The sequence below is a fragment of the Schistocerca gregaria genome, chromosome 2, assembly GCF_023897955.1.
Source record: "Schistocerca gregaria isolate iqSchGreg1 chromosome 2, iqSchGreg1.2, whole genome shotgun sequence".
Classification (NCBI taxonomy): domain Eukaryota; kingdom Metazoa; phylum Arthropoda; class Insecta; order Orthoptera; family Acrididae; genus Schistocerca; species Schistocerca gregaria.
The window spans coordinates 832036938-832064259 of record NC_064921.1 but is presented as its reverse complement, the minus strand read 5'-3'; the positions used below and the strand labels follow the sequence as shown (position 1 = coordinate 832064259).

At 46.3% G+C, this 27322-nt stretch overlaps 1 protein-coding gene across 3 annotated transcripts in view; it reads left to right on the top strand.

Annotated features, from left to right (window-relative positions):
- Positions 1–27322, top strand: part of LOC126335186 (uncharacterized) — an 88498-nt gene that overhangs the window by 34205 nt on the left and 26971 nt on the right. For all 3 annotated transcript variants that reach the window (XM_049998181.1, XM_049998183.1, XM_049998180.1), the window contains exons 2-3: positions 1991–2310; positions 16356–16500. In XM_049998181.1, the coding sequence (XP_049854138.1) occupies positions 1991–2310; positions 16356–16500 (465 nt within the window). The remainder of the gene's footprint in view (positions 1–1990; positions 2311–16355; positions 16501–27322) is intronic.

The window sequence follows — 27322 nt, the reverse complement described above, 5'->3', positions numbered from 1 at the left end:
TTTTGTCAGACTAGCACATTGTGAGCGGGCGTTATCGTAGAGTTGCATCACTTCATGCAGTCTTCCTGGACGTTCTTTTGGGACTGTGTCTGTAAGACGCCTCATTTGTAGACAACAAATCGGTGAAGCAATTCATAGTACAAAACAACGTCGCTGTTCCACCGGATGCATAATATTATCTGTTGTCAATGTGCGCAGATCTTACGGGGAGCTGCTGCTTTGCTTGGGCTCAACCATTCCTTTCTTTTCCTTATGTTAGCATAAAGACATTGTTTCTCATCAGCAGTAACGCTACAGGATAGGAATTGTCGGTGTTGTTCACGAACCAACTGATGATGAGAAAGCAGAGATGCACACATGGCCACCTTCTGATTTGTGTGAATTGTCCCTCGATGAGGGAATGATCACAGTTCATCACATTTGCCAGTTCTCGTGTAAGCTGACTTGGATCATTGTGGATTAATGCGTTTAAACGATCTTCATCAAACCCTGAAGTTCTTCCAGAAAATGGATAGTCACTGACATCAAAACGATCCTGCTTAAAACGAGAAAATCATTTTGTTGCCGTGCTTTGTCCAATGGCGCTATGCCACCTCCGCCTCCGCCTCCGCTGCTGTTACCCCTCTATTCAACTCAGAAGACCTTGTCGAATGTTCCGATTTCTCCACTTCGCACTCCATTTTCTATTGCTCACAGTTCTACTCACTATCCCCAAATAAGAGAATGACAGTATGTAAACTCAAACACTGGAAAATTTAGAATGGAGTGAAAAGGGTAGTTGCTACTAACCACACACACACACACACACACACACACACACACACACACGACCACAGTCTCTGACAACTGGAGCGTTCCGTTTGCATGTGTATGTGTTGTCTATTTTCGGCAAAGGCCTTGCTGCCTGAAAGCTCACTTGATCGCTCTGTTGTGCCTATCTGCGACTCTGCATCTCCGCTGTATGGTGAGTAGCAACTATCCTTTTTATACTATGTAAACTCGAATAGCGAAAGTGAACTAGAGATAAAGAGTGTTTGGCGACAGATAAACCCATTGCAACCAGAATACCAACATAAAAAAACAAAAACGCTACGAACTTGTGCTCCCAGTTAACATAGCCTATCGCTACAATGTCAGGAACGTTCATTTGAAAAGACAAGGCCCATCCTTCAGCAATCCTCGCGCGCTCTGTTCCGCTAATGACATCATCGTCTAAAGTAAACTCTAAACTAAACTCCGTCAGAACAGGCCTTGGAAGGCCCAACGGCACCGACCGGCCGCCGCGTCATCCTCAGCCCACAGGCGTCACTGGATGCGGGTACGGAGTGACATATGATCAGCACACCGCATTTCTCAGTCAAGTAGCTCCTCAGTTTGCCTTACAAGGGCTGAGTGCACCCCGCTTTCCAACGTCGCTCGGCAGGCCAGATGGTCACCCATCCAGTATCGCTTAACTTCGGTGAGCTGACAGGAACCGGTATTACTACTACCCAAGGCCGTTGGCTGACTAAACTCTGCCAGAAAAGGCCAAGGGTACAGACCGGCCGCCATATCATCCTCAGCCCACAGGCGTCACTGGATGCCAATGTAGAGAGGCATGTGGTCAGCACACCACTCTCCCAGCCGTATGTCACTCTACGAAATCGAAGTCGCTACTTCTCAATCAAGTAGTTGCTCAGTTTGCCTCACAATGGCTGAGTGCATCCCGCTTGCCAACATCGCTCGACAGCCCGGATGGTTACCCACCCAAGTGGTAGCCCAGCCCGACAGCGCTTAACTTCGGTGATCTGAGGGAACCGGTGTTACTACTACGGCAAGGCCGTTGGCGACACGATCATCTACTCGTCGCTAAACCCTAAACAGTAGATTTAGCTATTTTCTCTGTACTTAGCATGTGTTTCATCTTTCCTTGGAGCAGTAAATTTCATTACAACAGCAATTAATACACGATCAGAAAGAATGGCTGTAGATGAAAGATGTGGTGGTCCAGGTTGGCTGCCGCCTGACGTGGGGACGGCTGTGTGGCCGGTGGCTCGCCAGTGGGCCAGGGTGCCGGGCGGCGGGGCGTGGCTGCTCTCCGCGCACGGCGACCGCCGGCTGCGCGACTTCCAGTACGTGCGGCTGCTGGCGGTGGGCGGCCGCCCGCGGCAGCGCCTCTTCTGCCGGCTGCGGCTGACCGGGGACTCGGCCTCCGTGCTGCTGGAGGCGCAGCCCACGGCGCTCTGGCCCGCACAGTGGGGTGACGGCGATCCCGCTTCCCAGCCCTACTTGCTCTCCTGCTCGCTGCCTGCAAACCTCACCGTCGACCAGGTGCGTCTGCGCGTTAACTGCACATTTACAGTAAACAAGCGCCACCCGTACTGTAGTTAGCTACTTAACGTAGCTACACTCCTCAAATGAATTAGAGGACGCGTACACTGAGGTGACAGAAGTCGTGGGATACCTCCTAATATCGTGTCGGACCTGCTTTTGCCTGGCGCAGTGCACCAACACGACGTGGCATGGTTTCAACAAGTCATTAAAAGTCCCCTGCAGAAATGCCATGCTGCCTCTATAGCCGTCCATAATCACAAAAGTTGCAAAACGTTCGCACGAACCGACCTCTCGATTATGTCCCATAAATGTTCGATGGGATTCGAGTCGGACTGTCTGGTTGGTCAAATCATTCGCTCGAATTGCCCAGAATATCTTCAAACCAAGTCCAGTAGCATGGCGCCTTGCATCCATAAGAATTCCATCGTCCTTTGGGAACATGAAGTCCATGAATCGCTCCAAATGGTCTCCAAGTTGCCGGTCGTAACCATTTCCAGTCATTGATCGGTTCAGCTGGACCTGAGGACACAGTACATTCCATGTAAAAACTGTTTCCACACCATTATGGAGCCACCGCTAGTATGCAGAATGCGTTGTTGACAACTTGGGTCGATAGCTTCGTCAGACCTGCGCTACCTTCGAACCCTGCCATCATCTCTTACGAGCTGAAATCGGAACTTATCCCACCAAATCACGGTTTTCCAATCGTCTAGGGTCGAACCGATGTGGTCAGGACCCCTGGAGAGGAGCTGCAGACGATATCGTGCTGTTAGAAAAGTCACCCGCGTCGATTTCTGCTACCATAGCCCATTAACGACAAATTTTGCCACATTGTCCTACGTTATACGTTTGTGAGACGTCCCACATTGATTTCTGTTATTATTTCACACGGTGTTGCTCGTCTATTAGCACTGACAACTCTACGCAAACACGGCTACATGAGCGGGTATACAGAGTAAAAGGCATATTACTATAAACAAAACTAGGTCTACTTTGGGTCTTCGGGTCGATTCCACAATGCCAGGTCTTGCAGGCGATGACATCTCGGTCGGCAAATGATTCTAATCCTGCTAGCGATGCGTTCTCACAGCGGACAATTGGGAGTGTAAACCACCCACTGGCAGCTGCTCCAGTTGCGACATCGAGTGAAAAATTAACTCGTGGTCGTTACGTGGAGTCCATCAACCACTGCGTTGTTGGTGGTAAGAGGTAATACCTGAATTTGTTGTTCTCGGCACACTCTTGACACTGCAGATCTCGGAATATTGTATTTCCTAACATTTCCGAAATGGAATGCCCCTTGCCTCAAGCTCCAACTGCCATTCCGCATTCAAAGTCTGTTAGCTCCCGTTCTGTGGCCATAAACATGTCGTAAACCTTTTCACATGAATCGTATCAGTACAAATCACAGCTCCGCCAATGCACTGCCCTACTTTGCGTAAGCGACACTACCGTCGTCCGTATATCTACATAGTGCCATCCGTGACCTTTGTCACCTCAATATACACTAACGCCCAGTATGTTCAATGTACTCGTATTTTTGTGCATACGGTACCTGTGGTCTTATTGCATAGCTCGAAATCTTCGCATTTTAATGTATTCAACAACAAAAGTCTTTCGCCAGCTGTGCTTTGCATTACGGTTACGGTATCAGGTGTCCCCCACACCCCCGAAGGAACTGAGTAGTTTTGTCCCAGTGTTTTCTGTTGAGATACTCAGAGGGCAGTTGTCATTTCTGGACTTTGTATTCAACAAAGCACTCGCAATGCGACGTCTTAATGCAGCGCAAGTTGCAGGGGTTTTCTGTTTGAGCCAATAAGGATGGACTTACCATCGTGCTGCTGCAGATACCAATGTGTCCCCATCTCTCATCCATAGGTTGCGGACATATTACCGGGAGTCAGTATCTTACACAAGGCGAGTTGGACAAGGTCACCGGAGCATTACAACTCCATACTGCCATCCCTGCATCGTATTGCTTCGCCATAACATTGAAAGACGATCTAGAACGGGCACTGGAACGGTTGTTTGCTGTCAGACTGTAAGGGACAGATTACAAGAAAAGGCCTTACAAGTCCTGTCCGAAATCACGCTCCACATGACAACTTGTCGCAACTCGCCTTTACTTTTCTGTTCCCATACCAACTGTCAACTCCATCATTGGTGAAGTTCGTTACCCATAGACGAGTCCAAATTTCCTCTGATGCATGGTGATGACGGTGTTTGTGTGGAAGTAGCCGAGTGAGCGGCACATGCCAAATGCTGTTCACGAAGTCGACGGATTCGGCACGAATCTGTGATGGTGTCAGGTGGCAACAGTGCTGACGGCCGTACGGATCTTGTCGTTGTCCATGGTCGCCTTACTGTCAGGCAGTCCAGCGAACAGATCTGGTAGCTGCTGCATACGTTGGTGGTTCTGGGTTCCTTATAATGCGGGCGGCACTAGGGATGTTTTGCGAAGCCTGGACATAAAAGTAATGGAATGACCGGCAGTGAGTCCCGACTTAAGCCCCCTCGTTTGTATGTGGGACATGCCTGACAGACGTGTTCGTGGTCGTCCTGTTCCACCATAGACTCGCCAAGAACTCTCTTGGTCTCTCATTGAAGATTGAGAACGAATACCGCAGCGTGACCTCCATAGACGTATAAGGAGCAAACTTCGTAGGTGTCAGACGCTGATAAATGCCCACCGGGGGAAAAAGCGTTTCTGAAGCTCTTAAAGTCCAATGAAAATCACCCAGAATGCCAGGATAAATTATTGTTTACACTTTGTTTTGGACACCTGTTGAACATTTCAGTTCTTGTTATGTAAATGAACGAGGATCTCAATATGGCTACGAAGTTTTTGTAATGATTAGTAGTGTACTTGTGAAAGATAAAGAGATAATTTGGTAACATTGTGCAATGGTGAATGGCATATGCCCAAAGTCATGTTCCCCCAATTCTTTTGAGCAGTGTATATTAGCAACGACACTAGCGACTCGGAAGTGTAGGTCACTTCTCGCACGCCTTATCTTCCCTTAGTTTCTTAGTACCGGTAGATTCATTAATGGAGTGCTTCCAGGTGTTCTGCTGAGCTGTTGTTTCCGTTTTAAGTGCAATATATCGACGATCGAACCAACCGTCTTCTTCAGGTGCTGTTTATATTTTACTGTTATGTGCACTCTATGTCTGGCAGTAAACTGCGAACGATTATTGGTCTCGCGCCTTTTTCTAAAGCTGAGTTCGATTTCCTCCCTGGGAACGAGATACAGTCATCCTAAGAAGCCTGAGTACGACTTTTCCTCCAAATCGATACTCTGGCTGGGCAGTGAATTCGAATCACTGTCGGATACTAAAAGAACGTATCAAGTATGTAGATGAATACAACGTCAGGGCACCGGCGCGATCGGCGCGGCCTAGTACCAAACGTCGTCCGAAAGATTTCGATAATCGCACGCCAAGGTCACCCACAGTGTGTAGCTGAACGATTCGATGCAGAGTCCAACACTTATTCACTGTCACAACGTTCCAGGATCCTTGTTTACCCAGTAGTGTGTGTGAGAGCGCCAAGTTCTTTGAGGAGACGTACGTTCGTTCATCTCGCGAATGCGAGTTTTTTTTTTTTTTTTTGGAGCTAAGCGTCTGCGCGTTTTCAAGTAGCCAGTATAAGTTAAAAATTAGCAGCTCAGGGTCGAATATGGTAATTAGGCGCCATAGCAGATATATAGAATGTCAAGTGAAACGTGATAGAAAAGTTATCAGAAGCTACGAAGTGGAAGTGCGATTAAGAGAAAAATGTTCATGAACTGGTGTAAGTAAAAGTGAAGTAATGAGTTATGAACGAAACGTAGCGGTAGTTTAGTGGCTCATTTGTTTAACATTAACAATCGCAAGTGCATAATAAGAAATGGTACTTCTCTGAAATAGTATTTGGTTTAAGGTTAAGTAAATATCCCAGAGCGTCGATGGGCAGACTGAAACTACACTCCTGGAAATTGAAACAAGAACACCGTGAATTCATTGTCCCAGGAAGGGGAAACTTTATTGACACATTCCAGGGGTCAGATACATCACATGATCACACTGACAGAACCACAGGCACATAGACACAGGCAATAGAGCATGCACAATGTCGGCACTAGTACAGTGTATATCCACCTTTCGCAGCAATGCAGGCTGCTATTCTCCCATGGAGACGATCGTAGAGATGCTGGATGTAGTCCTGTGGAACGGCTTGCCATGCCATTTCCACCTGGCACCTCAGTTGGACCAGCGTTCGTGCTGGACGTGCAGACCGCGTGAGACGACGCTTCATGCAGTCCCAAACATGCTCAATGGGGGACAGATCCGCAGATCTTTCTGGCCAGGGTAGTTGACTTACACATTCTAGAGCACGTTGGGTGGCACGGGATACATGCGGACGTGCATTGTCCTGTTGGAGCAGCAAGTTCCCTTGCCGGTCTAGGAATGGTAGAACGATGGGTTCGATGACGGTTTGGATGTACCGTGCACTATTCAGTGTCCCCTCGACGATCACCAGAGGTGTACGGCCAGTGTAGGAGATCGCTCCCCACACCATGATGCCGGGTGTTGGCCCTGTGTGCCTCGGTCGTATGCAGTCCTGATTGTGGCGCTCACCTGCACGGCGCCAAACACGCATACGACCATCATTGGCACCAAGGCAGAAGCGACTCTCATCGCTGAAGACGACACGTCTCCATTCGTCCCTCCATTCACGCCTGTCGCGACACCACTGGAGGCGGGCTGCACGATGTTGGGGCGTGAGCGGAAGACGGCCTAACGGTGTGCGGGACCGTAGCCCAGCTTCATGGAGACGGTTGCGAATGGTCCTCGCCGATACCCCAGGAGCAACAGTGTCCCTAATTTGCTGGGAAGTGGCGGTGCGGTCCCCTACGGCACTGCGTAGGATCCTACGGTCTTAGCGTGCATCCGTGCGTCGCTGCGGTCCGGTCCCAGGTCGACGGGCACGTGCACCTTCCGCCGACCACTGGCGACAACATCGATGTACTGTGGAGACTCACGCTCCACGTGTTGAGCAATTCGGCGGTACGTCCACCCGGCCTCCCGCATGCCCACTATACGCCCTCGCTCAAAGTCCGTCAACTGCACGTACGGTTCACGTCCACGCTGTCGAGGCATCCTACCAGTGTTAAAGACTGCGATGGAGCTCCGTATGCCACGGCAAACTGGCTGACACTGACGGCGGCGGTGCACAAATGCTGCGCAGCTAGCGCCATTCGACGGCCAACATCGCGGTTCCTGGTGTGTCCGCTGTGCCGTGCATGTGATCCTTGCTTGTACTGCCCTCTCTCAGTGTCCGGAGCAAGTATGGTGGGTCTGACACACCGGTGTCAATGTGTTCTTTTTTCCATTTCCAGGAGTGTAGTATTATAAAGACAATGACGGATGTGGGTGTGAATTCAAGCAAAGCTGAAGCTATGCGGTTAAGATGAAATTATCTAACAGTGACTTTAATTGCAAATATTATTTCTTAATTGTCCGCATCTGTAGATTAGCGGTAGCGTTTCCGCTTACCACGCAGAGGGCCTGGGTTCGATTCCCGGCAGGGGACTGGGTGTTGTGTCTATCATCATTTTCATCATTGACCGGCAAGTCGCCGAGGTGGCGTCGACTAAAAAGAACTTGCAATGCGGCAGCCGAACTCCCCCGCATGGGGCCTCCCGGCCAACAATGCCATACGCTCATTTCATTTCATATTCATTTGTTAATTGTTAGTTATAACTTTGTGATGGTGGTGGTAGGTTCGTATGAGACTAAACTGCTATTCAATCTAATTTACGCTAACGACAACACACACACCCATGCCCGAGAGAGGGCTCGAACCTCCGACGGGGGTAGCCGCACGAGCCGTAGCAACGCGCCCCAGACCGCACGGCTACCCCGCGCGGGCTGTTATAACTAAGCACATTATACACCCTGTGAGAGGTTTTCAATACACTCAAGATTTGTTGTTCCAACTGTGCATACGGAGCACATGAAATGATTACGTTTACAGATGAATAGCACAAGCAGTTCTGAGGTACCGGGTATCGACTCATGATGAAGCACCCACATTAATGCGTGGTAAAGTCTCCACAGGCGGCAATGCAGGAGCTGACTCTGGCGTCCAGTCGATCGTACAGATGGCGAATACTGTCCTGGGATACGTTGTGCTACGCCTGCTCGACCTTTTCAAGTAGTTCTGTAAGAGTTGTAGGTTGACGTGGCACACGAGTCGTTTCTCGTCCCATCATATCTCATACGTGCTCGGTTGGAGACTAGTCTAGAGATTGTGCTATCCAAGGAAGCTGCTGCACATCTTACGGAGCACTTCGAGTTTCACGGGCAGTGTGTGGGCGAACATTATCCTGTTGGAAAAACACACCAGCTTCCTGTTGCAAGACCGGCAAAAGATCAGGGCTAACAATATTCAGCACGTACTGAGCGCTGGTTAGCGACCCCTCCAGGAATACCAAATGTGAATGGCATTTGCAGCTTATCGCACTCCAGGCCACTGGGGTGGGGACGGCGTGTCTTGAACGAATGCTCTCTATGAGACACTGCTCGACAGGTCTACATTCTTCGCACAAACGACAATCACTTGCATGTAGTCAGAAGGTGCTTTCATCGCTGAAGACCATCTGCCAAGAGGTCTTCTGACGTCACCAGCGGAGCCGTGCACGTCGATGGTGTGAGTGGAAATCGGGCTAAAGGTATGCGTGCTCTAGCTCCACTGCTAACAACCGATCCTCAACAGTTCGCGTTGATACGCCTGGGTTCACAAGCCCTCTTACCTGTGCTGAGGAAGCTGTACGATCTGCCACCTCTGCCCTTACAATACGACGATCCTGGTGGACGTCTGTGCTGCGTGGAAGTCCAGAACCGTATCTACAGGTTGCGACTGTACATGAAGGTTACTGCTGAGTAGCTGCTGTTCCAAACAGCATCCGATAAGAGCTAACCAGTTGCTCCATCACTTGATATTGCTCACATTTTACGTACTCTGGCTATGCATAGCTGTTTTTAAAGAAAGAAGAGCTTATTGTAGTCGTATTGTAGGTCGAGCTGCACACCACTGCTTTCATGTCCCGCAGCTAATACACTGCACATAAACTGTGATCCTGAAGTTTGTAATTGATGTAGACGGCTGACAATTATGCTGAATAATGTTTATTCAAGGAACGACATCTCAAATAAATGGGAAGTGGTCCTACGATATTCAGTTAAAATACAGACAGGAAATAATCTTACCAAATGCAGTAAATTTACGTTGAGAGCGTCATGAGAATAGGAGCAAAATCCCCACACTAAATTGTATTCAAAGATACACGAAAACTACGCTCATTTCGTAATCACAATACATGAAATATTCAGTTCAGAGTTCAACATGATGATTTACGAATTATCACACGCGTTACAAAGAATACAACCCATACCCTGTCTAGTCCTAGTTCCATAAATCGAGTGGCAAAAGTTAGGATCCTACTATGGAGCACATTCAAGACATCTCGAAATACAAATTACGTTGAGAAATTGAAGTATGGTAACGGCCGTTCACCGCCCAGAATCTACCATCCACTCCATCAAAAACTCCTTCTTCCAGAACGAACATTGAGGATTTAACAGGAAGTGTCCTCAGTGGTTAAAGTCTCACAGTGGCTGCTCACCGCCCAGAGTCTGTCATCTACACGCCCGAATGCCGCACGTTACCACAGGCAGGTCTGTCGTCTCACAGCACAAACGTGAAAGTGTCAGAATCGCTTCCTGAACACTCCACTCTAAAAGTACCAGCCTCCACTTCACTCCCGTGGTGTTACACTACTGTGCTTTTCCATTCGCTGAAGGCTATCCCCACCAAACATTCGTCGTTTTACATGCTTAAGACATGATTTGACTCATTTTGACCACTTTCCAAACCAAGCAAATATATTATAACAATATTTAAGTAAAGAAATGTTATATACTTCCAGTTAAATTCAGATAATTTACAATAAATATAAGTACTCTTGGTTCTTGAACAAATCAATATTCTTGCTCAAGTGCGCTCATGTTAAGTGAGTACAGATTATCGCTAAATGTTATGTAAACGATTGTATGCACGAAACTGCAGCATGCTGCAGGTGAAAAATAGGTCGGCAACGTGTTTCATATTTGAAATATAACTCCGCTATACCATACTGTGAGAAGTATCTATTTTTATTTCTTGATTATGACTAGTTTTGGACTCCTTCGTCCATTTTCAAACCATCCGTATTGTGTGAAAAATACAGGTGTAGCAAAGTCAGTTCTCTAATGGCTGTGCTATGTGGTGTTGTTGTGTCGGCGACAGTGCCGCTTTGATCAGCACTTCAGGTGCAGTTTTTATAGATAGGCTGTCGCCTGTATTTGGCACACGATACGGATGGTTTGCAAATGGACACAAGTTTCCGAAACTAATCACGATGAAGAAATAGAAAAAAGATACTTCTCAATGCGCGGTATGGTGGATCTATATTCATTTCTTTCAGTTATTTATGGCTTCTTGACAGAAACGTCTTTTGGTTCTCACTACATTTGTGGCGCCCGCTAACACATGCGATTAACCACTTTTAAATTATCACAGTTTTTTAATAGTACTTTACATCAACATCTGAATAAAGTTACTTACAAAATAGTAAACTGTACATTAAATATATACACGAGTATGACAGGATATGGGGTATTCATGCAATATTCATTTGCTTGTGACTGTGGAGGATACGATGTTGTCACAAACATTTGCATAATCAAAACGATATAAAAGACGTCATAATCAATAAATAAAATAGATACAGCTACGTAACTTTCAGTAACGACAGTTATAGTGCATCTGAGATATCGTATGTTGAAATCGCATATGACGTTTAAAAGTTGTTAATTCAGAGGTTCATTTTGAAAAATGTTTATTCGCTGTGAAATTTTAACTTCCATAGTTTTAAAGATTTTGAAATACTGTTGTCATTGGATGTGCTTCACTTTTCTGAGATAACAGATACATTCAGATTCGCTTTAATGTGTAACTGATGACTGTCGAAGTTCAGAGAGCTCCAATTTAAACATCTTTAAGATTATCTGACGCTCCGCCATTTCTTGAAACAATGTCTGTCCCAAGCGACCGCCTGTCGACAAATTTCCCCGCGCTGGTATTTAACCACAACCAGTCGGTTGCTGACGCATCTGGCTCGCCAGGAGCGGTCGCGGTGGCCTGTCCCACTCCAAAGCACTCTAGGCCGTAGGGCCGTACGGCTTGGCAAACAAATTCCTCTTACCTTGTACCAATTATAGGCGGCCAATTAGCTCTCCTACACATCCGTAACGTTACAGGGTGCGAGAATGAACACGTGACCACAGATACCAGCGTCGTTGCACAACCGACGCAGAATATCCAACTTGTGTGGCCATTCTCCGGAAGAACCAACCCGCCACTCGAAAAGCCGCAATTTGACCCCTTTCAGACTCGCTCAGTTGACTGTAGGAACGAGTGCGTCTCCGTGGCTTGAGTGCCTGCTTGCTTCACACTTCTGCACCACACTGAGCCCTCTGGCTGTGAGAGTTCCGTACCAAAACTGAGAGACATATTACGTTCTGGTAGCTATGCCACTACGCTAACTCTTGGCGGACGACTTTGAAATCATTATCAGTACATCTAGTATCCCATACGGCATATTGCGTCATGGGATCAAAATCGATGCTGTCTTTCCTGATGTACTAATCTTTTTGCAGCAGTGTGTTATCTATTTAATTTCAAATTAAAAGGTTGCCAACTATACAGGTATTAAAAGACGGAAAAATAGCTATGGTATTGGCAACAGGCACAAAGTAACAGCTCTTAATCTTTCTTTGTTCAGTTATATGTCACTTCGTCACCCCAGCAATAACATCTAATGTCTTTTATTAACATTCGACCGTTAAATAAACATAATTAAATACACTGACGAGCCAAACCATTACGGCGGCAGTCCATAGCAAGATTCTATGCCAACAGGATAGGAAGCGATCTGTGGCAGATCTGACGACAGAACACAGTACTGGTGGAGACTCGAAGCGGTTGAGAGCACATCATTCAGCGTGGGGCTTCGAAGCAGATGACTACCATCTCTTCCCATGTTCACACAATGACACAGTAAATCATTATTCCAAGGGGCACGAGATCAATAACATCGGTCCGTGAATCGATGAAAACGTATCACCTGGGCAAATGAATTACGTTTCTTGTTTCACCAGGCCGATGGTCGTCTTGGGGGAAGCCATCAACCAGGCGGACAGCTTCTCGAAAGATGCACTATGCCACGAACGTAGGGCGGTACAGCAGTATTGTGTTATGGGGCCATTCACTTGTGTTTGCGTGGAACGTGTGGTAGTAATCGACGGCACCATGACAACAGTGCATTAAAGTGAACATTACTGCGCACCACCTGCGTCCTTGCACGCTTGATGTCTTCTGTAACTGCGATGACATCTTCCAGCAGGATAACTGTCCATGTCAAAAAGACGGAATCGTGCTTGTAACAACGAAATTTCAGGATGCATAGCACATGCTACCGATATATAACTTTTTTCCTGAATTGTGTGTAAATATTTGTAATTTAAATGCTTTCTTTTAATTAGTTCACTGTATGTGTAAATTTAACTAGAAGTCTCTTGACATTTCATTGCACACTACTGCCCATTAAAATTGCTACACCAAGAAGAAATGCACATGATAAACGTGTATTCATTGGACAAATATATTATACTGGAAATGACATGTGATTACATTTTCACGCAATTTGTTTGTATAGATCCTGAGAAATCAGTACCCAGAACAATCACCTCTGGCTGTAATAACAGCCTTGATACGCCTGGGCATTGAGTCAAACAGAGCTTGGATGGCATGTACAGGTACAGTTGCCCATGCAGCTTCAACACGATACCACAGTTCATCAAGAGTAGTGACTGGCGTATTGTGACGAGCCAGTTGCTCGGCCACCATTGACCAGACGTTTTGAATTGGTGAGAGATCTGGAGAATGTGCTGGCCAGGGCAGCAGTAGAACATTTTCTGTATCCAGACAGGCCCGTACAGGACCTGCAACACTCGGTCGTGCATTATCCTGCTGAAATGAGGGTTTCGAAGGGATCGAATGAAGGGTAGAGCCACGGGTCGGAACACATCTGAAACGTTATGTCCATTGTTCAAAGTGCCGTCAATGCGAACAAGAGGTGACCGATACGTGTAACCAGTGGCACCCCATACCATCACGCCGGGTGATACGCCAGTATTGTATGGCGATGACGAATACACGCTTCCAATGTGCGTTCACCGCAATGTCGCCAAACACGGAAGCGACCATCACGATGCTGTAAACAGAACCTGGATTCATCCGAAAAAATTACGTTCTGACATTCGTGCACCCAGGTTCGTCGTTGAGTACAGCATCGCCGGCGCACCTCTCTCTGATGCAGCGTCAAAGGTAACCGCAGCCATGGTCTCGAGCTGATAGTCCATGCTGCTGCAAACGTCGTCAAACTCTTCGTGCAGATGGTTGTTGCCTTGCAAACGTCCCCATCTGTTGACTCAGGGATCGAGACGTGGCTGCACGATCGGTTACAGCCATGCGGATAAGATGCCTGTCATCTCGACTGCTAGCGATACGAGGCCGTTGGGATCCAGCACGGCGGTCCGTATTACCCTCCTGAACCCACCGATTCCGTATTCTGCTAACAGTCATTGGATCTCGACCAACGCGAGCAGCTATGTCGCGATACGATAAACCACAATCGCGATAGGCTACAGTCAGACCTTTATCAAAGTCGGAAACCTGATGGTACGCATTTCTCCTCCTTACACGGGGCATCACTACAACGTTTCACCAGGCAACGCCGGTCGACTGCTGTTTGTGTATGAGAGATGTCATCACGTTGTAGGTGTCGCCACCGGCGCCAACCTTAAAAGCTAATCATTTGCATATCACAGCATCTTCTTCCTGTCGGTTAAATGTCGCGTCTGCAGCACGTCATCTTCGTGGTGTAGAAATTTTAATGGCCAGTAGTGTATTTATCTTTGTTCTACTGTGAAACTTATAAGCTCTGGGGAAAAGCCAAAAGAATTGTTATTTGCATCGACTAGCAACGATAATAGCAGTGCTCGTGCATTGTAAAATCTTTGAGTAAGTAGTTGTTGCACGGAGCGTGCGGAGATAAAGGGAGACAGGTTGCAGTGCTTGCAGTGTGCGGAAGTGTGGTATTAACGCTCTCGCAGTAGAGAGCACCATTTTTGGCGGCATCACGAGCGCGCGCCGGCCAGATGTCTAGAGCAGGAGTACGGACAGCGGACGGGCGGAAGAGGCGGTATTAATTGCAATTGCCCGTTCCTAAAATTAGCCGTGGCTGCACAAGATGCAGTTCCAGCAACACAGATTCGTCATCGGCTCCGAGTTTCGACGTATGCGCAGCACTGAAGTACGACTGTCCATTGGTAGAAAGTATTAACGGCTAACCCAGCAGCATAACTGAATGTGATTGATTGATAACATTTATTTAAAAAATAATCAGTTAAACTCAGGGCGATTGTGTCCTCATTGTCCTCAGACATTGTTACCAATCATGGTCCTGGTTCCTTTTCTTCCTTATATGCTAACCCGATGTCATAAGAAACAAATTGAGTAGTTACAGCCAGTTTATTAATAATTTTACTTTTAAGAATTTAAGGCACGGTCTGCTTTCAATTAACTGTTATAGAACAGAGGCTTCAGTATATCAGTAAAAAAAGGCTCAGTTCTTCAGACAATAATTTGAAATCCAATTTGCAGAATAAGTAAGTGCAAAGTAAAAAGTGCTTGCTTTTTTTCTAAATTCCTTTGATGACGTTACACTGAGGTCACTGAAGTCATTGTTCACGTAACGAAGTTCAATACTAACACACAGTTTAGTTACATATTTTCAAATAATTACTCCATTGCTTTTTTCAAAATTTAATGACAAACATAGTGTAAGAGTGACTTCTCAATTTTCGTTATCATTATATACTCACTTAAAATTAGTGTCAAGAAACGTGACAACCTTCAGTTGCCACGTCAGTGTTTAATAATACATGTTTTTCTTTCCCATCATCTTGTACAGGATTTTGGATGTAAATTGCCCTAGTGGCCTGGCGGCCGTTAATTACTTCCTTTTCGTTTATTAGAGTAACTTTTGGATTCATGATCAGTGGTACCCCTCTCCTATCCAGTGTTGTTCGTGAGTGAATGCACAAAATAACTTTCATTTTTCTAAATTATAGTCCTGTTCGGTTTAATTACTTTTTATTTTTAGTAGACTTTTCCATCAGAAGTGTCAGTTGTACACTTTCCTCCTACTTATCGGTATTATTTCTTCGGGAAAGATGACCTTATCCACTTAGTAAAAATCTATTAGCCATACAGGCGATGCACCGTTATATTTTATATCGCAAGCAGGATAGGCCGATTAGTAAGTGGGAAGTTAGATGCTTCAGTGTTTCTTAGTGCGTGGTAGTGAACTGATTTTGATGTCTTGCCCATCAAATTCGTCTGATCTGAACCGACGAAAATGCCTTGGGCTCTACCTGATGCCACCTCGCACCCACGTACCGCCAGGAATTACGTAATCTGTGCGTAGATGGTGTGGTTCCACATACCTCCAGAAATCTACCAATCCATGCCGCACTGAAATCTTTGCTGTATTAAGCCCCACGGGAGGACCAACATGCTACTAAACGGGCGGTTATAGTGTTGTGGCTCATCATTTACAACAAGAGTGGGAGAAGTGTTACATCTGGTATTGAAACAAATGCTACGTACTGATCTAGCTTGAAACGTTCCTAAAAGAGATTTCTTTCCAGCCTTCGAGGACTGTGCTGCTTATTCTTTCATAATCTTATACAGTGAGGAAGGCACAAAGATCCAAACATATGTAGAGATGGTTTCATAGTATAAGCCATGTATCTGGCTGGCTTTTCTATCGCTTTGTCGTCACGACGCCGCCATTAGCTCTGAGTGAGGTGGTGCTGGTACTCTGGTGCAGGTGGCGTCGGTGTCGGTGGCTGCTGACCACCCCTGCGCACCCCCCAGCCAAGAGCTTCACCTGGAGCCACCGCTCGTCCCAGAAGACCGCCCAGGAGCCAACAGGAGGGACTTCGCTGTCTGCCTCAAGGCTCTGCACTTCCCAGGTGAGATGGACACTGTGTCATGTTTCCGTTAGGGGCCACACTTCCTTCTCTGGTCATTTTTAGGGTTCCGACCGCAGTCGATAAAAATGGAAGCTTTGTAGGGTGACATATGTGATGTCGGTTCTTTCGGACACGTCCAAAAGAACAGACACCACGTATGATGTCGGCCAATGAACCCTTCATTGGAGATGCACACCAAGCTTGAACCTTTACGAGAATCGGTGAGATGCCGCGAATAATGAGGTTATACCCATGCCTGGAACATCCGCCTGTGAGGCGGTATAGACCTGGAATGAAAGCAAGTTTTCGTGGGTAAATGGACACCACACTACAACAGAATACCAAATACGGCTCTCACAGCTGGCTAGAACCTTAGGGCGATTTTCAATGTCTCCAACGGATCAAACATATCCGACTCTCAGATAAATGTTGCATTCTAAGTGTTAATGTCGCAGTGGTCCGCGTTTCTGCCTGGTAAGCAGGAGACCCGGTTTCGAATCTCGGTCCTCCACACGTTTCCAACTTGCCCCATTGATATAGATCAATGTTCACAGACAGTTAATGCCTTTAACTGCTTTATACCTTACAGAACCATTTTATTGTCCTTCTGTACAATTGTAAGACCGCTTTTTCTCAGGAACGAATAGAGGGTCAAATTAAAATTTATGTCACATATTGACGTTTACGACCCCTTGGAGGTGTACAAAATTTAAGCTTGTAAATGTAATCAAAAGATACTACCATTTTTTGATACTCGCAAACTCATTCATCAAAGCCTGTACGGTAATCACCGTTGACCTAGTGTCACGAAAATTGTCAAGAAGCAAGATTTCATAGTACAAGCAAAAAAAAAAAAAGAATACTGAAAAGCGCTAATTTGTAATTATACAATAAAAAATATTCTGCCATTACAGGCTTACATTATGTGCGTAATCCGTCAAAAGCGTCGGGAACTATGGTAGGAATGTTGATCTGGTTTTCAGTAAAAAGTAGAGTGATTTACGAGGCGGGTTTGTGTATATAATTAACAAAATTTCGTGCTAGTTGGCTGATCAACGATAAAATGGAGTCCACTGCGGCCGTGGAAACTATGCCTTTGCCATCTAATGGTAACGGGCGCGTAAAGCCGCCCGATTACTGCCTCGCGCCGGCGCTAGGTCCTTTACGAACTACTCGTTCTGCATACAGACACTCCATGACAGTCTATGCCTACAACACGGACTGCACCTGTAGCGATTCAGAGTAAAGTTATTCTGGTAATTGGTGCAGGATTGCACTTCATTTGTTTCGGATGAGGTTCTGATGTCTTACTAAATGTCCGTTGAAGAATTCCATAGAAAATTTCACCATCTGTGTAACAAGGATAGCCCTATGGCTGGCTGTACCGTTTTCTTCTCCGGATACTTCCGTCATATGTTACCAGTAATCACTACAGGGAAACAAGGACAAGACCAGACAAAGCCAACGCGTCTGCGATTGCCAATCGGCACAGCATGTTAATATACCACCAAATTTAATAAAAATAAATGCAAAATTACACGACCGATTGCGATATTACACAAAAAATTATACTTAAAACATTGATAAGTCTTGGAATTCCCGGCTATGACATCTAGTCCATATCGATATCGATACGTGAAAATACACTGCCAGTGAACTTGTACCTGGTGACGGAATGAAAAATTCATTAAATAACCACTGAGAATACAGACCAACAGCGTTGATTATGAGACTTCTAATTGCAACAGTACACGAACGGTTTCGCCCGAACTACGCAGAAAATAGAACAACTACCAAGAAACTAATTTCACGGCTTTGTCTCTACTGAGATTGAAAATCGTTTGAAAAACGAACGCCTACCAGAATCGAGACAACCAAACCGATAAACAACTACTAAATCCAGGAAACGAACAGTCCTTGGCCGATATACGAATCGACAAACAACGTTCACGAATTGCGACTAACACCGCTGAATACTGGCTGCACACAACAAAATAAGGACGAGTGCACTACCCCATCAAGAGAATACACTACCCCTTCAAGACAAAGTAACATGTCCGCAGATCGTGGTCTAGTGGGTAGCGTTGCGGCCTCTGGATCACGGGGTCCCAGGTTCGATTCCCGGCTGGGTTGGGGACTCTCTCTGCCCAGGGGACTGAGTGTTTGTGTTGTCATCATTATTTCATTATCATCATCATCATTCGTGACAGTGGCTAGATTGGACTGTGAAAAAATAGGGACTATGTACGCTGCGCTGATGACCGCGCAGTTGAGCGCCCCACAAACCAAACATCATCATCAAACAAAGTAACACACAAGCGGAAAACCACAGCAAAAATATACAAAAATGAAATGCTGCTCCAACAAACGAGCTAATACACATCGAAAACGACTAAAACACAAGAATAGCCTGGTCGCCACTATTCTGTCCTTCGGCGAGTTATACAACAGACAAAACTAAAATACACATGTGAAGTGACAACTGTTTAGCAACCATGAAATAAACTCAGTGCAGCTTCTAAGGACGGATGGCTACACATCTTGATTACAACTGAAATTTGAGTTCTTGACGATGCCTAGCAGGTGCTCCCTAAGACGAAGTCGGTGATCGTCGAAGTGGTGAGGAGCAGGGAGGTGCCGTGGGTTAGTAACAACACGATCCCACGATGCGGTGGCTCGTGGGCAGTCCAGACGCAGGTGTAGCGGAAAGGGCCGCTAGGGAGGGACTCACAGCGAGAACTAGACCTTACTCTCACCTCTCACACGGACAGCAGCAGTGGCAGGCACTGTGGTCCGTTGGCGGAGGCTCGAGGCGCCTGTGATCGCTCTGGAACCCGGAGCGTAACTACGATATTGCAGTGCCTGTGTTATTCCGGATTACGATACGGAGTTCCTTCGGACATGCGTGAATTTCGAAAGGAACAGCCACTGCGGTGACTACAGGCTTTATGAAGGACATGAAATGTATTCGGAATTGTGAATACGGGCTACCATCAGCTATATAATGGAATGACGACAATGAAAATTTGTGCCGGAGCGGGACTCGAACCAGGATTTCCCGATTATCGCGAGTGGTCGCCTTATCATTTGGCTATTTATGCGTGTCCGAGGAAACTTTGCATCGTAATTCGGAAGAACACGGGCACTTCAATGCGGTATTTATCCGCTGACAAGGGGCAGGCGACTTCTAAGCGAACTGTCGAGTTCACGTTGTGGACATACGGATGACGACATGTGGAAGTTTGAGTCTGACGGTGAGTCGAGCCCAGATGCCTAATGACAAGGCGACCGCTGGCGGTGATCACTAAATCCAGGTTCGAGTCCCGGTCCGGCACAAATTTTCAGTGTCGTCATTCCACTATACATTTCGCAATTCCAAATACACTACTGGCCATTACAATTGCTACACCACGAACATGACGTGCTACAGACGCGAAATTTAACCGACAGGAAGAAGATGCTGCGATACGCAAATAATTAGCTTTTCAGAGCATTCGCACAAGGTTCGCGCCGGTGCCGACACCTACAACGTGCTGACATGAGGAAAGTTTCCAACCAATTTCTCATACACAAACAGCAGTTGACCTGCGTTGCCTGGTGAAACGTTGTTGTGTTGCCTCGTTTAAGGAGGAGAAATGCGTACCATCACGTTTCCGACTTTGATGAAGGTGCCGGCCGCGGTGGTCTCGCGGCTCTAGGCGCGCAGTCCGGAACCGCGCGACTGCTACGGTCGCAGGTTCGAATCCTGCCTCGGGCATGGATGTGTGTGATGTCCTTAGGTTAGTTAGGTTTAACTAGTTCTAAGTTCTAGGGGACTGATGACCTAAGATGTTAAGTCCCATAGTGCTCAGAGCCATCAGAGCCATTTTGATGAAGGTCGGATTGTAGCCTATCGCGATTGCGGTTTATCGTATCGCGACATTGCTTCTGGCATTGGTCGAGGTCCAATAACTGTTAGCAGAGTATGGAATCGGTGGGTTCAGGAGTGTAATACGGAACGCCGTGCTGACCCCAACGGCCTCGTATCACTAGCAGTCGAGATGACAGGCACGTTATCCGCATGGCTGTAACGGATCGTGCAGCCACGCCTCGATCCCTGAGTCAACAGATGGGGACGTTTGCAAAACAACAACCATCTCCACGAACAGTTAGACGACGTTTGCAACAGCATGGACTATCTGCTCGGACACCATGGTTGCGGTTACCCTTGACGCTGCATCACAGACAGGAATGCCTGCGATGGTGTACTCAACGACGAACCTGGGTGCACGAAAGGCAAAACGTCATTTTTTCGGATGAATCCAGGTTCTGTTAACAGTATCATGATGGTCGCATTCGTGTTTGGCGAAATAGCGGTAAACGCACATTGGAAGCGTGTATTCGTCATCGCCACACTGGCGTATCACCCGGCGTGATGGTATGGGGTGCCATTGATTACACGTCTCGGTCACCTCTTTTTCGCATTGACGGCCCTTTGAACAGTGTACGTTACATTTCAGATGGGTTACGACCCGTAGATCTAGGCTTCATTCGATCCCTTCGAAACCCTACATTTCAGCAGGATAATGCACTACCCCGTACGGGCCTTTCTGGATGTTCGACTGCTGCCCTGGCCAGCACATTCCCCAGATCTCTCACCAATTGAAAACGTCTGGTCTGTGGTGGCCGAGCAACTGGCTGTGGTATAGTGTTGAATCTGCGTGGGCAGCTGTACCTGTACACGCCATCCAAACTCTGTTTGACTCAATGCCCAGGCGTATCAAGGCCGTTATTACGGCCAGAGGTGGTTGTTCAGGGTAATGATTTCTCAGGATCTACGCACCCAAATTGCGTGAAAATGTAATCACATGTCAGTTCTAGTATAATATATTTGTCCAAAGAATACCCGTTTATCATCTGCATTTCTTCTTGGTACAGCAATCCGAATGGCCAGTAGTGTACATTTCACGTCGGAGCGTAACTGGTCCGCGAGCGGCTGAACGGCGACCTAAGTACCCCCCGGCGAAAGACACATGCGCGGTGTCACGTCGACTCGTGACCGCAGGGATGCAAATAGGTGCCAGCAAAGGTAGCGCCGCTTACCGCGACCTGCACGCTTCGTACAGGCGCGGCTTGCGTCTCTCGACTCTTTGGCGGCTGCAGAAGGCTTGGCAGTAAACAGTTCACTGTCTTTTCTATCGCCAAACAAGCCTTCTCCCTCTCCGCTCCCCGCGCCCCCTCTCCCCACCCCCTCTCCCCTACACCAAGGCGAGGCTGGAGTTTTAGCGGTTAGTATAGTTTGGGAATTGCTAAGGACCAACTGCCAACTGCTACGGAACAACCGTCAGTTGCTATGGAACAGGAGAGGGCAGGACATGTTGACTGCACCGATGTCTGTACACAAACGCTCTGTATGCTTTCAACAGTTCAAGCAATTTCGTGTTTGACGAAGGATGTTGTGGAACCGATTACTGCGACATGTCTAGACTCCGTCGGAACAGGCCTTGGAAGGCCCAACGGTACCGACCGGCCGCCGAGCCACCCTCAGCCCACAGGCGTCAGTGGAAGCGTGTATGGAAGGACATGTGGTCAGCATGGTCAGCACATCGCTCTACCGGCCGACGAGAGTTTGCGAGACAGCAGACGCTACTTTTCAATCAAGTAGCTGCTCAGTTTGCCTCACAAGGGCTGAGTGCACCCCGCTTGCCAACAGCGCTCGGCAGGCCGGATGGTCTCTCATCCAAGCGCTAGCCCAGCCCGACAGCGCTTAACTTCGGTGATCTGACGGGAACCGGCTTTACCACTGCGGCAAGGCCGTTGGCGCGACACATCTACAAGACGTCATTACAGCGCTTAATATCTTGAGCGAGCAATTGGAAGGCTTGAAGCCACAGTAATGGGTGTGTCCTAAAGTTTCATCTCGCGATTTAAAAAATGCCAATGAAGATCGAAATGCTATACGTATGCATGCCGGATCGTTATGTTAGCACTAATGCCGAAAAGTAACAGACATCTCACTCCCAGGCTACAGATTTTGCAACCGCTACGTATCACGTGTCTCCGTCAAAACCATTTGGCCGCGATTAAATCAGGCTGGTTTTCTGTGCTCTGAAGCCTGTTACATGCATCCCACTTCAACCATGTCATCGTCGAGAAAGGCTTCATATGTCCATATGTGTGTGAAATCTTATGGGACTTAACTGCTAAGGTCATCAGTCCCTAAGCTTACACACTACTTAACTTAAATTACCCTAAGGACAAACACACACACCCATGCCCGAGGGAGGACTCGAACCTCCGCCGAGACCAGCCGCCCAGTCCATGACTGCAGCGCCCTAGACCGCTCGGCTAATCCCGCGCGGCAGAAAGACTTCGTTGATGTAGGTAGCATATTGGTTGGGATCAGAGATCAAGAGTAATGTTCTTCGACCTCCAATTAGGGTGAAAAAAGAGAACACTTTACACACCACAGAAAGTTCATGAACATCATGGGTAAGACCTAGGCATACGGTTGTGGGCAGATGTTATGCACAATGGCCGAACACCGCTGCATGTTTTTTGTACGAGGCACCGTTATAGCACAGTGATACTGAAGAGAGATTATTGTGGATCACGTCCCTCTGTTTAGGGGTTGCGGTAAGTCCTGACTTTCTTTTTATGGACGAAAATGCCTGCCGTCACAGGACCTCTAGACGTGTCGGACACACTGGAGACTGACGACATTGAACCTATGGAATGATCTGCTTACTTCTCGGACCTACAATCCATAGGCGTAGTATACCTGGGATGCTCTTGGCAAACCTGTTCCTCAACACATGCCCCCTTCCCAAACCGTACACGAACTGAAAACCGCTTCGATAGGGGGAATAGGACAATATCCCCAAATGACTCCTCAACATTTTGGTAGCCACATGAATAAAAGGTGCAAAATGCTCATTAGTGCCCGAAGAGGGCATATTCCTCTGGAGTCCGTATCGACCTTCATGCTGGAAGTCTGACCTGAGTCAAACATGAAGGTTATTTCCGTCTCTTGTCGTACTTTTCCATTTTGTGAAAACAGTACCATTTTTCGTTAAAATTATACCACTCCACTTCTATTACGGGTGTACTATGTTTTATGTTGTCCAACATTGGCTGTGATTACTCCTGTCCAACAATGTCTGATCGTGAACAGTTGTCAAGCAGTGTATGCGCATCGATAATAGGCAAAAATCATCGAGATTCTCGATTCCCGGGATGAATGAACTGTCTATACAGAGGGAACGTTAATAAAGCCGACAAACTGCAGGGAGGACTGGAAATGGAGGAAAAAAAGGTCCTATGAACATGTGGCCGGATATGTATCGTTGCCACGGTAGGTGGCGCTGACGAATGACAGTTCCTCTGATCACAAGTCATGTATTCCATGTGAGTTGCAGACTGTGTGATTGACGTAGTATTCAGTAAGTAGCAGAATGGTTCTTTGTTCCTGTCGGGAAGAAGCCGAAATGGTGTCTGTGTACGGCCAGGTAGGTGGAAATGGCCCTGAGGCAGCATGGCTATATTAAAACAGGCACCTTCACAAACACCAACCACATCACACAACATTTAAGCCCTCTTTGGGCGTTAGTGTGGTCTTGGGCCCTTTCAGACAGACGAACGTGCATGGAGACGGCGGACTGTGAGTACATCAGATTTGGAGGTCCGGGTTCTTCAGGATATTGAGACGAACTGTAGTACCAGCTGCAGGCAAGATGTCCGCCAACGTGGTGTAAGCCCGTGTAGGATTATGTGTATGCTGCATGATATCCGCTACTATCTCTATCACCTATTATCCCATGGAGGCCACTTCGAATATTTGTTGTGATGTGGATGCGATGCAGCTCTGTGTTGTGTTCCGGTACGATTTGTTGTCGTTGCATGAACACTGTCCATTTTCACGCATATGTTCACTGCACCTTTTTCCTCCATTTGCAGTCAGGCATCCGTCCCAGCGGTTAGTCGGTTTTACTAATGTTCACCCTGTATATATATCCGTTTGTACGGAATCCTCGGAGCACGATTCCTACTGGCACTTGCCGGTTTTTTCAGTCATTAGTTTTTTCAGTCATTTGTTTTTTTTTCAGTCATTAGTTTTTTCAGTCATTAGTTTTTTTCAGTCATTAGTTTTTTTCAGTCATTAGTTTTTTTCAGTCATTCGTTTCTTTTTCAGTCATTCGTTTTCTTTCAATTATTAGTATTTTTTGAGTTATTAGTTTTTTTTGAGACAATAGTTTTTTTGAGTCATTAGTCTTCTGACTGATTCTATGTGGCCCGCTACAAATTCCTCTCTTGTGACAACCACTTCATCTCAGAGTAGCATCTGCATCCTTCGGTCTCAGTTATTTTCTGGATTTATTCCAATCTCTGTCATTTCCTACAGTTTCTATCCTCTGCAGAATGGAAGTAAAAAGAGGTCACATTGATATAAAAACAATATCAAATACAGATTTCTAAGGAACAACCGATAGGTGCTTCAGCCTTCTTGGCAGGCGCTGTACTTACAATTTATTATTATATCACCGTTTTTTGCAATCAAATGTTGAAGAAGAGCAACCTGTGACAGACTGTGTAACAATCATAACCTAAGTGTTCGCAGGTACGGTGGCAACAACTGACCGCACTATAATGAAGTTCTTTATTTGACAACATAATGAAACGTTATCCCCTATCAGCATAACTCACTGATATCTAAAGTGCAGTTTGATGCCGGACGGGGTGGCCGAGCGGTTCTAGGCGCTGCAGTCTGGAACCGCGCGACCGCTACGGTCGCAGGTTTGAATCCTGCCTCGGGCATGGATATGTGTGATGTCCTTAGGTTAGTTAGGTTTAAGTAGTTCTAAGTTCTAGGGGACTGATGATCTAAGATGTTAAGTCCCACAGTGCTCAGAGCCATTTGAACCATTTGCAGTTTGATATCAAACAACAGCTTCCTGCAACTAGTCTACATGAATTCATTGCCGGATATCCTGGACAACATGAACTGCCACCTAGCAAAGTTAGAGATAAGTATCACTTTTACGATATACTGAAAATTTAGTGCATCATAGCAGTTTAACTGTTTTTCAACCATGATACAAAGATGATGATAGGTTCTCAGTCAGCAACAGTGATTCATGCCTTCTTCCTACACGGAATCATCGCGAGTGGCCGCTCCCAAAAGGAATTTTTGGTGTAACATTGCTGTGTCTTTTGTGTAGTTTTGTAAAATTTCTGTAGCTAGTCGATGGGTTTAGAATGAATCTTCGACTTCCCACGCTTTCAGTGCTTAAATATTTTTGTAGTCAGTGGCCTAAATGTTCCGAAAGAGAGAGAGAGAGAGAGAGAGAGAGAGAGAGAGAGAGAGAGGAGTAGAGAAGTGTACACAGCAAGGACTCTCGGAAATGAATATTGTTCTAAGATGGTGTGACATTTGCTGTTTGGGTGCGAAATTCTGTTTGGCGACTGGTGAACAATAGAGAACTTGAGCTGAATTCAAAAATTGGGCTTGATTATTCAATTACGTGTCAAGTGCAGAGGGAATGATGAACACTAAAATAATACTGGAAGGTGAGTAAGCTAGATTCAGTATTGATTGGCTACTTTACAGTAGGACGGACTGAAAATATTTTAGATTAAGCCAGTGGAGTTGAGGAATTGTCTGATAAGCTCTTGTACTCCACGGTAAATTGTAGTTCGTAACAAAGTCCAGACTCAAATCTGATACATCAGCATAGCGATGAGGTGATCGGTACCCTAATAGAGGGTCATACTCCTCTTGTTAAGAAATTAACGCCTTCATCAACACGATGAAGTGTTTAACATCTTATTTCTTCGCTATTCGTGGACCTCTTGAAAATTATATACCTTTTAACTTTCTCCAGAATTGGAAATACATTGCAGAAACGCAAACTAAAATCCAAAGGACATAGTTGTAACTATACAATGTAATTGTATGTTTTCCTTGACCACAAATATTTTATTGATTTCCGGTTGCGTTTTCAGCCACTGGCCACCTTCAAAAAGGCGTGAAACAGACTGATAGAAAGTATATCGTCAATGTTGTCGGTACAAATCACAAGTGCAAACTCGTTCCTCCGCAATGTTAACTGAATCAGCTACGCACATAAAAGGCAACCTACATTTCGACAAAATATCTGTAACACGATGAATCTTCATTGTTTGTCGTTCACTAAACGCTGCTGTAGTCGAAAATCGTGTAAATTATCATACAAAAAATATGTACAATTAGTCAGGAATGCTACAAGGATCAGTGTACCTTAGACGCTCACTCGGGCAACCATCAGGTATAAACACTCTCTTTTTACCTGCAGTAAATTCCAGTTGAATGTAACTATTGGCTGCCAACCTCCAATTTAGATAAGTGATACCTGCGAGAAGCGATGAAACACCGTGTAACACGTGGCCACAGCATCACTTGCTCGTTTGTAGAATCAGTCGATTACAGCTGGGGTACAATCAACGGCTTCCTATGGCGTGTCTTTTACCTGCCGTATATAATAACTCGTGCAGCAATTTTCACCTGACGGCAAATGCGGCGTGTAATATTCACACCGGAAAAATTACGAAAATAACCATAGGCTGCAGATGCGGATAATTTATTCTTCCAACAAAATTGCTGCTAATAATGTGTCTCAGATAGCATTACAGTCGGTGATGTACATTATTAGTAGAAAGAAAAGCGGCCATAAAGATCTTCTTAAATGTTTATTGTTCTACGACGCCTGATATCGCATTGTATAGCTCTTTAATCAAGTGTGTGATTTTACATGTAGCGGAAGCTAAATAAGCGACTTTCGTGATGATATCCGTTATTCATTGCAAG